The 12,087-nt window shown below is 49.9% G+C and overlaps 1 protein-coding gene across 1 annotated transcript in view; it reads right to left on the minus strand.

Moving 5' to 3' along the window:
• Positions 1-12,087, minus strand: part of LOC106560406 (zinc finger CCCH domain-containing protein 3) — a 102,817-nt gene that overhangs the window by 10,219 nt on the left and 80,511 nt on the right. The window contains exons 6-8 of the mRNA XM_014123293.2: positions 11,416-11,497; positions 10,906-11,061; positions 10,735-10,804 (exon numbers count right to left, since the gene is read on the minus strand). Of these exons, the coding sequence (XP_013978768.2) occupies positions 10,735-10,804; positions 10,906-11,061; positions 11,416-11,497 (308 nt within the window). The remainder of the gene's footprint in view (positions 1-10,734; positions 10,805-10,905; positions 11,062-11,415; positions 11,498-12,087) is intronic.

A 12,087-nucleotide genomic window follows, 5' to 3' on the forward strand; every position in this document is an offset into this window, starting at 1 on the left:
GGGAAGGAGAGGGGCAGGGTGGGGCGAGGGGGGAAGGAGAGGGGCAGGGTGGGGCGAGGGGGGAAGGAGAGGGGCAGGGTGGGGCGAGGGGGGAAGGAGAGGGGCAGGGTGGGGCGAGGGGGGAATGAGAGGGGCAGGGTGGGGCGAGGGGGGAAGGAGAGGGGCAGGGTGGGGCGAGGGGGGAAGGAGAGGGGCAGGGTGGGGCGAGGGGGGAAGGAGAGGGGCAGGGTGGGGCGAGGGGGGAAGGAGAGGGCCAGGGTGGGGCGAGGGGGAAGGACAGGGCCAGGGTCGGGCGAGGGGGGAAGGACAGGGCCAGGGTGGGAAGGAGAGGGCCAGGGTGGGGCGAGGGGGGAAGGAGAGGACCAGGGTGGGCCGAGGGTGGGAAGGAGAGGGCCAGGGTGGGGCGAGGGGGGAAAGGAGAGGGCCAGGGTGGGGCGAGGTGGAAAGGAGAGGGCCAGGGTGGGAAGGAGAGGGCCAGGGTGGGGCGAGGGGGGAAGGAGAGGGGCAGGGTGGGGGCGAGGGGGGAAGGAGAGGGTCAGGGTGGGGCGAGGGGGAAAGGAGAGGGTCAGGGTGGGGCGAGGGGGGAAGGAGAGGGGCAGGGTGGGGCGAGGGGGGAAGGAGAGGGTCAGGGTGGGGCAAGGGGGGAAGGAGAGGGGCAGGGTGGGGCGAGGGGGAAGGAGAGGGGCAGGGTGGGGCGAGGGGGGGAAGGAGAGGGGCAGGGTGGGGCGAGGGGGAAGGAGAGGGCCAGGGTGGGGCGAGGGGGGAAGGACAGGGCCAGGGTCGGGCGAGGGGGGAAAGACAGGGCCAGGGTGGGAAGGAGAGGGCCAGGGTGGGGCGAGGGGGGAAGGAGAGGGCCAGGGTGGGGCGAGGGGTGGGAAGGAGAGGGACAGGGTGGGGCAAGGGGGAAGGAGAGGGGCAGGGTGGGGCGAGGGGGGAAGGAGAGGGGCAGGGTGGGGCGAGGGGGGAAGGAGAGGGGCAGGGTGGGGCGAGGGGGAAGGAGAGGGGCAGGGTGGGGCGAGGGGGGAAGGAGAGGGGCAGGGTGGGGCGAGGGGGGAAGGAGAGGGGCAGGGTGGGGCGAGGGGGGGAAGGAGAGGGCCAGGGTGGGGCGAGGGTGGGAAGGAGAGGGCCAGGGTGGGGCGAGGGGGGAAAGGAGAGGGCCAGGGTGGGGCGAGGGGGGGAAAGGAGAGGGCCAGGGTGGGGCGAGGGGGAAAGGAGAGGGCCAGGGTGGGAAGGAGAGGGCCAGGGTGGGGCGAGGGGGGGAAGGAGAGGGCCAGGGTGGGGCGAGGGGGGGAAGGAGAGGGCCAGGGTGGGGCGAGGGGGGGAAGGAGAGGGCCAGGGTGGGGCGAGGGGGGAAGGAGAGGGCCAGGGTGGGGCGAGGGGGGAAAGGAGAGGGCCAGGGTGGGGCGAGGGGGGGAAAGGAGAGGGCCAGGGTGGGGCGAGGGGGGGAAGGAGGGGGCCAGGGTGGGGCAAGGGGGGGAAGGAGAGGGCCAGGGTGGGGCGAGGGGAAGGAGAGGGCCAGGCCGCCTTGTTGGAATGGGATCAGTTCTACCTAATTAACTGCTACAGAAATATTTATCCAGGCTGCAGCTTGTCCAGCTATCATGATGTGTTTATGTGCTGGCTGTGTGTACGGGTGTACGGTCGCCAGGGCACGGGGGGTTGGGATGGGCAGAGGTGGGGGGTACAGGGGGTCTAGTTTCGGGAGTTATTTGTGAGGGGTACAGGATGGGGGCTCCTCGCCTATCCCCAGCCCCCACTAGTGCCAGGATAAAGTTCAGATGCCTACCCCCCTCCACTCCCCTCCAGTGGTGGAAAAAGTACCCAATTGTCATACTTCAATAAAAGTAAAGATACCTTAATAGAAAATGACTCAAGAAAAAGTGAAAGTCACCCAATAAAATACTACTTAAGTAAAAGTCTAAGGTTTTAAATATACTTAAGTATCAAAAAGTAAATATAATTGCTAAAAGTACAAATAATTTAAAATTCCTTAAATTAAGCGAACCAGACGGCACAATCTTCTTGTTTTTGAAATTGACGGCTAGCCAGAGGCACGCTCCAACACTCAGACATCATTTACAAACGAAGCCTTTGTGTTTAGTGAGTCCGCCAGATCAGAGGCAGTAGGGATGATCAGGGATGTTCTCTGTTTAGTGAGTCCACCAGATCAGAGGCAGTAGGGATGATCAGGGATGTTCTCTGTTTAGTGAGTCCACCAGGTCAGAGGCAGTAGGGATGATCAGGGATGTTCTCTGTTTAGTGAGTCCACCAGGTCAGAGGCAGTAGGGATGATCAGGGATGTTCTCTTGAGTGTGTGACTTAGACCATTTTCCTGTCCTGCTAAGCATTCAAAATGTAACTTTTGGGTGTCAGGGAAAATGTATGGAGTAAAAAGTACATCATTTTCTTTAAGAATGTAGCGAAGTAAAAGTTGTCAAAAATATAAATAGTAAAGTACAGATACCCAAAAAAACTTTACACCACTGCTCCCCTCTATCCCCCATCCCGCTTCACCCCTCTCTACTTACCCCCTACCCCCACTCCTCTACCCCCTACCCCCACTCCTCTACCCCCTACCATCACTCCACCTCTCTACTCCCCTTCATCTCTCTACTCCCCCCCACCTCTCTCAACTCCCCCTACCCCCACCTCTCTCTACTCCCCCCCATCTCTCTCTACTCCCCCCTACCCCCACCTCTCTACTGCCACCCCTCCCACCTCTCTACTGCCCCCCCTCACCTCTACTCCCCCCTCACCTCTCTACTCCCCCCTCACCTCTCCACCTCTACTCCCCCCAACCTCTCCACTGCCCCCCACCTCTCTACTGCCCCCCTCTACTTCCCCCTACCCCCACCTCTCTACTGCCACCCCTCCCACCTCTCTACTGCCCCCCTCACCTCTACTCCCCCTCACCTCTCTACTCCCCCCTCACCTCTCCACCTCTACTCCCCCCAACCTCTCCACTGCCCCCACCTCTCTACTGCCCCCCTCTACTTCCCCCCTACCCCCACCTCTCTACTGCCACCCCTCCCACCTCTCTACTGCCCCCCCTCACCTCTACTCCCCCCTCACCCCTCTACTCCCCCACCTCTCTACTCCCCCACCTCTCTACTCCCCCACCTCTCTACTCCCCCACCTCTCTAACCCCCTCCTCTCTACTCCCCCCCCCACCTCTCTACTCCCCCTTCATTTCTCTGCCCCGTAAGATAAACGGACAGCTGGCCTCTAGGAACTCTGGGACCACAGCATGACAGCCGACACAGGTGCACAGAATTGTGTGTGTGTCTCAGTGTGTGTGTGGGTGGGTGTGTATGTGACTGTGCGTGTGTGTGTCTCAGTGTGTGTGGATGTGTATGTGACTGTGCGTGTGTGTCTCGGTCTGTGTGCGTGACTGTGTGTGCGTGCGTGCGTTCATGCATGTCTTGGTCTTTTTGTGTGTGTGTGTTGGATGGATGGCGAGCCTGGACTGGACACCTGTCTGTGGGTTGTTTTTCTAGAGGAAAACATCTTTCCCTATTTAGTGTCACCACTTTCCTTTCCCCTATACCAGCATTCCCCAACTGGCACGGGTGGTTTTATTTGGCTCCCCAAGTTTTCAGAGCAAAAACAAATATATTTAAAAAAAGCTGTAATTCTTATTTTATTTTCATTGTTGTACATAAAAGATTGTAAACATACCAGAAAATCTATTCCCCAGTATTCTCACACATAATAGAGAGACATGTGATGGTCTATAAATGTAAGCAAGGTTTGAAATGATTATGGTTTAGTAAAACATATCTGTTCGGGCTTTTGAAAGAATACTGTACCAAGTTATCTAGCGGAATAAACTAAGTTTGAGTCTATTCCTGGAAACATTGAACCACTGTAGTTTACATCAATTTTAATTTCTAGTGGTAGCTAGAAAAGTTATATTTTAGCGTTTTAGTGTTTCAGTGAATTGTTAGTGAGGCAGGCCCTGTTCTCTCGCTTCCCCAGTTGTTTAGTTAATTTTTCAGGCCAATCTCCTTTGCATTAGCGTAGCCTCTCCTGTAGCCTATCAACTATGTGTCGGTCTATCCCTGTTCTCTCCTCTCTGCACAGGCCATACAAACGCTTCACATCGCGTGGCCGCTGCCACGCTAACCTGGTGGTCCCAGCGCGTGGAGTTCGTGGTCTCCGGCAGCCTCTGGAACTGCCGGTCTGCGGCCAACAAGGCAGAGTTCATCTCAGCCTATGCTACCCTCCAGTCCCTCGACTTCTTGGCGCTGACGGAAACATGGATTACCACAGAAAACACTGCTACTCCTCTCTCCTCATCTGACCACGTGTTCTCGCACACCCCAAGAGAATCTGGTTAGCGGGGTGGTAGCACTGGAATCCTCATCTCTCCCAAGTGGACATTCTCTCATTCTCCCCTGACCCATCTGTCTGTCTATCTCCTCCTTAGAAATCCTTTTCCCTCTCCCTCTCAAGACCATGGTGCTTGCCTACGGAGCTGTGAGGGGAACGGCACCTCCGTACCTTCAGGCTCTGATCAGGCCCTACACCCAAACAAGGGCACTTCGTTCATCCACCTCTGGCCTGCTGGCCCCCTACCTCTGTGGAAGCACAGTTCCCGCTCAGCCCAGTCAAAACTGTTCGCTGCTCTGGCACCCCAATGGTGGAACAAGCTCCCTCACGACGCCAGGACAGTGGAGTCAATCACCACCTTCCGTAGACACCTGAAACCCCACCTCTTTAAGGAATACCTGGGATAGGATATAGTAATCCTTCTAACCCCCCCCCCAAAAAAAGATATGTACTATTGTAAAGTGGTTGTTCCACTGGATATCTTACGGTGAATGCACCAATTTGTAAGTCGCTCGGGATAAGAGCGTCTGCTAAATTACGTAAATGTAAATGTCTTGTATTGTCTTGTCCCATGTATATATATATCCTTTAATATCTTGTTCTTCGCATTCTTTTTAATATTTTTCCTAAACCTCAACTTCTAAATACTCTCCTGCAATTCGCCTCACCCAATGTGGTGTGGATCTGTTTTTTTTTAAGTATTTCTACTTAAATCGGAACTGGAATCCCTCAACTGAAGCTAGCTAGCTAACTAGCTACCAGCTATCAGTCACCTAACCACTGCTAGCGGTCATCAGCTAACTTTATTCACTGCTGTAGCACATTCTGCCAACTGGGATGTCTTAGCCGTGTCTGAAGCCTGGCTTGGGAAAACCACCAAAACCCAGAAATTTCCATCCCTAACTATAACATTTTCCGCCAAGATAGAACTGCCAAAGGGGGCGGTGTTGAAATCCACTGCAGAGATAGCCTGCAGAGTTGTGTCTTACTATCCAAGTCTGTACCAAAACAATTTGAGCTTCTACTTCTAAAAATTCACCTTTCCAGAAACAAGTCTCTCACCGTTGCCTCTTGCTATAGACCACCCTCTGCCCCCAGCTGTGCCCTGGACACCATATATGAATTGATTGCCCCTCATCTATCTTCTGAGCTCGAGCTGCTAGGTGACCTAAACTGGGACATGCTTAACACCCCGGCCATCCTACAATCTAAGCTTGATGCCCTCAATCTCACACAAATTGTCTATGAACCTACCAGGTACAACCCCAAATCCGTAAACATGGGCACCCGCATAGATATCATCCTAACTAACTCGCACTCCAAATACACCTCTGCTGTTTTCAACCAAGATCTCAGCGATCACTGCCTCATTGTCTGCATCTCTAATGGGTCTGCGGTCAAACGACCACCCCTCATCACTGTCAAACGCTCCCTAAAACACTTCAGCGAACAGGCCTTTCTAATCGACCTGGCCGGGGTATCCTGGAATATCATTGACCTCATCCCGTCAGTAGAGGATGCCTGGTTATTCTTTAAAAGTGCCTTCCTCACCATCGTAAATAAGCATGCTCCATTCAAAAAATGTAGAACCAGGAATAGATATAGCCCTTGGTTCACTCCAGACCTGTCTGCCCTTGACCAGCACAAAAACAGCCTGTGGCATTCTGCATTAGCATCGAATAGCCCCCGTGATATGCCATTTTTCAGGTAAGTTAGGATCCAATATACACAGGCAGTTAGGAAAGCTAAGGCTAGCTTTTTCAAACAGAAATTTGCATCCTGTAGTACAAACTCAAAAAAGTTCTGGGACACTGTAAAGTCCATGGAGAATAAGAGCACCTCCTCCCAGCTGCCCACTGCACTGAGGCTAGGAAACACTGTCACTACCAATAAATCCACAATAATTGAGAATTTCAATAAGCATTTATCTATGGCTGGCCATGCTTTCCACCTGGCTACTCCTACCCAGGTCAACAGCCCTGCGCTCCCCACAGCAACTCGCCCAAACCTCCCCCACTTCTCCTTCACCCAAATCCAGATAACTGATGTTCTGAAAGAGCTGCAAAGTCTGGACCCCTACAAAATCTGGACCCTCTCTAAAATGATCTGCCGAAATTGTTGCAACCCCTATTACTAGCCTGTTCAACCTCTCTTTCGTATTGTCTGAGATTCCCATAGATTGGAAAGCTGCCGCGGTCATCCCCCTCTTCAAAGGGGGAGACACTCTAGACCCAAATTGCTACAGACCTATATCTATTCTACCCTGCCTTTCTAAGGTCTTTGAAAGCCAAGTTAAACAGATTACCGACAACTTGGGAACTCACCGTACCTCTGCCAAGCAATCTGGTTTCAGAGCTGGTCATGGGTGCACTTCAGCCACGCTCAAGGTCCAAAACAATATCATAACCGCCATCGATAAGAGATAACTGTGCAGCCGTATTCATCGACCTGGCTAAGGCTTTCGACTCTGTCAATCACAACATTCTTATTGGCAGACTCAACAGCCTTGGTTTCTCAAATGATTGCCTCGCTTGGTTCACCAACTAGTTCTCCGATAGAGTTCAGTATGTCAAATCGGAGGGCCTGTTGTCCCGACCTCTGGCAGTCTCTATGGGGGTGCCACAGGGTTCAATTCTCGGGCCGACTCTCTTCTCTGTAAACATCAATGATGTCGCTCTCGCTGCTGGTGATTCTTTTCTCTACGCAGACGACACCATTCTGTATACCTCTGGCCCTTCTTTGGACACTGTGTTAAATAACCTCTAGACGAGCTTCAATGCCATACAACTCTCCTTCCGTGGCCTCCAACTGCTCTTAAATGCAAGTAAAACTAAATGCATGCTCTTCAACCATTCGCTGCCCGCACCTGCCCGCCCATCCAGCATCACTACTCTGGACGGTTCTGACTTAGGTATTTGTAGTTATCCACATATTCTAGGTGTCTGGTTAGACTGTAAACTCTCCTGTAAGCCAATTCTTCCTTTGGCCGCCTCTCCTTCCAGTTCTCTGCTGCCAATGACTGGAACGAACAGCAAAAATCTCTGAAGCTGGAGACTCTTACCTCCCTCACTAGCTTTAACCTGTTGAGGTGTACGGCTGGATGAAAACGTACCCAAATTAAACTGGTTACTACTCTGGCTCAGAAACTAGAATATGCATATTATTAGTAGGTTTGGATAGAAAACACTCTGAAGTTTCTAAAACGGTTTGAATGATGTCTGTGAGTATAACAGAACTCATATGGCAGGCAAAAACCAGAGGAAAAATCCAACCAGGAAGTGGAAAGTCTGAGAATTGTAGTTCTTTTGATTCTCTATCGAAACTACAGTTTCTGTGGGGTCACGTTGCACTTCCTAAGGCTTCCATTGGCTGTCAACAGCCTTCAGAAAGTTCTTTCAGCATTCTCCTGTCACTGGGCAGATAATAGGAGCTCAGTCACTGAGTGGACTGCCTGGAGACAAAGGGATTGGATATGCGCTATCCCGCGAGGGCGCCGCTCCTCCTTTTTCTTCTTGAATGAATATGCTAATTGTCCAGTTGGAATATTATCGCGATTTTACGTTAAAAATACCAGAAAGATTGATTTTAAACAACGTTTGACATGCTTCTAAGTACGGTAATGGAACATTTAGACTTTTTGTCTCTGGTACCACGCTCGCGCCTTATGCCTTTGGATAGTGCTCTGAACGAACAAACAAAACGGAGGTATTTGGACATAAATATGGATTATTTCGAACAAAAACAACATTTCTTGTGGAAGTAGCAGTCCTGGGAGTGCATTCTGATGAAGAGCAGCAAAGGTAAGAGAATATTTATAATACTAATTCTGAGTTTAGGTTGCCCCGAACTTGGCGGGTGTCTGTATAGCTTGCTGTGATGGTGAGCTATGTATTCAGAATATTGAAAAATGTGCTTTCTCTGTAAAGCTATTTTAAAATCTGACACAGCGGTTGCATCCAGGAATAGTCCATCTATAATTATTTAAATAATTGTTATATATTTTGTCAACGTTTATGATGAGTATTTTTGTAAATTGATGTGCACATTCACCGGACGTTTTGGTGGGAATACATTTTTTGAACATCACGCGCCAATGTAAAATGCTGTTTTTGTATATAAATATGAACTTTATCGAACAAAACATACATGTATTGTGTAACATAATGTCCTAGGAGTGTCATCTGATGAAGATCGTCAAAGGTTAGTGCTTCATTTGGCTGTGTTTTGGTTTTTTGTGACACATGTCCTTGCTTGGAAAATGGCTGTGTGATTATTTTTGTCTATGTACTCTCCTAACATAATCTAATGTTTTGCTTTCGCTGTAAAGCCTTTTTGAAATCAGACAATGGGGTTACATCAAGGAGAAGTGCATCTTTAAAATGGTGTAAAATAGTTGTATGCATGAGAAAGTTTAATTATGACATTTTGTTGTTTTGAATTTGCCGCCCTGATATTTCACTGGCTGTGTCCCGCAGGTGGGACGCTAGCGTCCCACGTAGCCCATAGAAGTTAAGCACCAGCTGTCAGAGCAGCTCACAGATCACTGCACCTGTACATAGCTCATCTGTAAATAGCCCATCCAATCTACCTCATCCCCATACTGTAATTATGTATTTATCTTGCTCCTTTGCACCCCAGTATCTCTACTTGCACATTCATCTTCTGCACACCCTACCATTCCAGTGTTAATTTGCTATATTGTAATTACTTCGCCACCATAGCTTATTTATTGCCTTACCTCTCTTATCCTACCTCATTTGCACATGCTGTATATAGATTTTTCTACTGTATTATTGATTGTATGTTTGTTTATTCCATGTGTAACTCTGTGTTGTTGTTTGTGTCGAACTGCTTTGCTTTATCTTGGCCAGGTCGCAGTTGCAAATGAGAACTTGTTCTCAACGAGCCTACCTGGTTAAATAAAGGTGAAAAATAAATAAGACATTTTAACTACACTTACTAATATGTTACTATAGACTTATCCATGAAGCATTATAAGGATGGGCTTCTATGCTGGTGTTGGTAGAACTAAATGTGATGGGAAGGAGGTGGTTACATCTAGAGCTCATCTTCTAGATCTTCTTGGATTTAATACAAACACTGATTTCAACATTTGGAACCAAATCAAACTGTTTTGAAACGAGCAGGTGTCCTACTTTTAACTGCTGACCTATTTGAGATGGATCCAGTTCAGATGTCTGTCTCAGGCCTTCACAAGAGTAATGGGTGTGTGTGACTGACTGTGAACATATGGGCATGTGTAACCGTCTGTGTGTGTGTGTGTGTTCTAGTTAGTTAGGGGGTTGTGTACCCATGCCTTTTAAGGTGTTACACGCTAAGGTGTGAACCATGTTGGGACATCTGAAACCCTCGACAGGGATCACCATTTTGGTCATGACAGCGCCATCGCCCCGTACCCCTTCTCAACACGTAACCCTTACCCCAGAATCAGGTCACGTGTCTGAGTGGCTCTCGGTGTGTATACTGCCAGTGTGTATAGCTTGTGTATATTTGTATCTCAATACTGCCAGTGGGAGCACAGAGACAGGAGCTGTGCCAATAGTGTGAACATGACTCTTAGCTGTATCTCCATACAGCACCTCTTCTACCAGCCATATCTCCATACAGCACCTCTTCTACCAGCCATATCTCCATACAGCACCTCTTCTACCAGCCATATCTCCATACAGCACCTCTTCTACCAGCCATATCTCCATACAGCACCTCTTCTACCAGCCATATCTCCATACAGCACCTCTTCTACCAGCCATATCTCCATACAGCACCTCTTCTACCAGCCATATCTCCATACAGCACCTCTTCTACCAGCCATATCTCCATACAGCACCTCTTCTACCAGCCATATCTCGATACAGCACCTCTTCTACCAGCCATAACTCGATACAGCACCTCTTCTACCAGCCATAACTCGATACAGCACCTCTTCTACCAGCCATAACTCAATACAGCACCTCTTCTACCAGCCATAACTCGATACAGCACCTCTTCTACCAGCCATAACTCGATACAGCACCTCCTCTACCAGCCATATCTCTATACAGCACCTCTTCTAGCAGTCATATCTCTATACAGCACCTCTTCTACCAGTCATAACTCGATACAGCACCTCTTCTACCAGCCATAACTCGATACAGCACCTCTTCTACCAGCCATAACTCTGGGTGCAAAACTAACAGCCGGTCCTAATTCAATTCCCGTTCTGTAATCTTCCTGGTTATGTAACTGACGGCGCCAAATGTTAACTGTCTAACTACAGTAGTACACTCCAACCCAGCTGGTGTGAGGGAGACATTGACGTTTCACATATTCTCACCTTCTCAAGGATTATTGCGTGTGTGTGTGTGTGTGTGTGTGTGTGTAGTGTAGTGTGTCCAGTTTCACCTTCTCCTTGGCCACCTTGTGCGAGAATGGACAGGTCCCATCCGTCTGCTTACATTTACCCCTCAGGAACCTGCAATGGGAAGAGTCTTCAGGTCACAGAGCAGCCAATCACAGAGCAGCCAATCACAGAGCCAACACAGCTGTACATGGTTGTTTTTAGGTGTGTGTTACCTGGTACAGACGGCGACCTTATCAGGATCATGGATGTAGGGGCAGGTGTTGCCACGGTTACACTTTCCAAAGCGGTTGAAGTACATGCAGTACTGTTTCTGGGTCTTCTTCTGACGAGCGTGTCTGATGATGGCTAGACTCCTCTGAACCGCACGACTGGGGGACAGAACACACACAATCAACAGTCATGTTCCAAACAGATCAGAGCAGTAGATCTCGGCTTGCATTTTGACTCTGAAAAGTGATCTTGACTCAGAAAAGGTTGGTGACCACTGGTATACACCATCCAACCAAATGCTTACTTGCAGGTTCCTTCTCCACAAGCCAACAACAATAAGAAATGATAAAAGATAAGAATAGGAACATAAAGTAAATTGCTCAGTAGAATATAATAAACATGTTCTGGGGAAGGGGGGGATTGGAGGGAGCAAGTGGTTTTTCTATTGTGCAGTATTTAGCAATCATAATACGAGTCTTGTAGCAGCAGTGTGTGTGTACTAAAGTGCCTACCTGGCCACAAAACGAGTGCTGGATGGCCGGAAGAAAGTACTCGAGGTGGTGGGGGAAATCTCCTGTGGATTGGACCATCTCACTGTTCGGGAAAATAGGCAATGGAATCAGAGAAAAGACAGCCTTTATAAAGACCAAAACATAACCAACTCAAATTGGGTCATATGGCGTTATTAATACACCACTGTGACTGACACATTTTGTGTGTGTGCCTGTCCATGCATGTGTGTGTGTGTGTACTCAGCACTAGGGCTGCACACTGTGTGCCCACGCAGGCAGATAGCCGTCAGGTCATTGCAGCCTATCTAGCTCGTCTGTGTGGTGCGATGGGGCCAGCACCAGCCTCAGCCTGGCAGCCGAAGCCAAACGTGACAACCAGTACAGTCTGAGAACATGGGACAGATGGGGTACAGGAGGGGAGTGAATGAGAGAGGGGGGAAGCTACGGAGGCCTGGTACCTATCCAAGCCTCTAGTTTTGGGAGGGAGGGCGGGCGGGAACGAGATATGGTGTAAGAGAGAGGGGGTAAGGTAAGGAGGCTTGACACTTATCCAAGTCTCTAATTTTGGAACATTTCAGGTGTAAGAGATATCCTCCTCCTCAGTATGTGATCTTGGCACTATGACGGGAGGCCACTGACAGAAGATCAGGACCAGAAGAGGAGTATAATCTC

The sequence above is a fragment of the Salmo salar genome, chromosome ssa10 (assembly GCF_905237065.1).
Source record: "Salmo salar chromosome ssa10, Ssal_v3.1, whole genome shotgun sequence".
Lineage (NCBI taxonomy): Eukaryota > Metazoa > Chordata > Actinopteri > Salmoniformes > Salmonidae > Salmo > Salmo salar.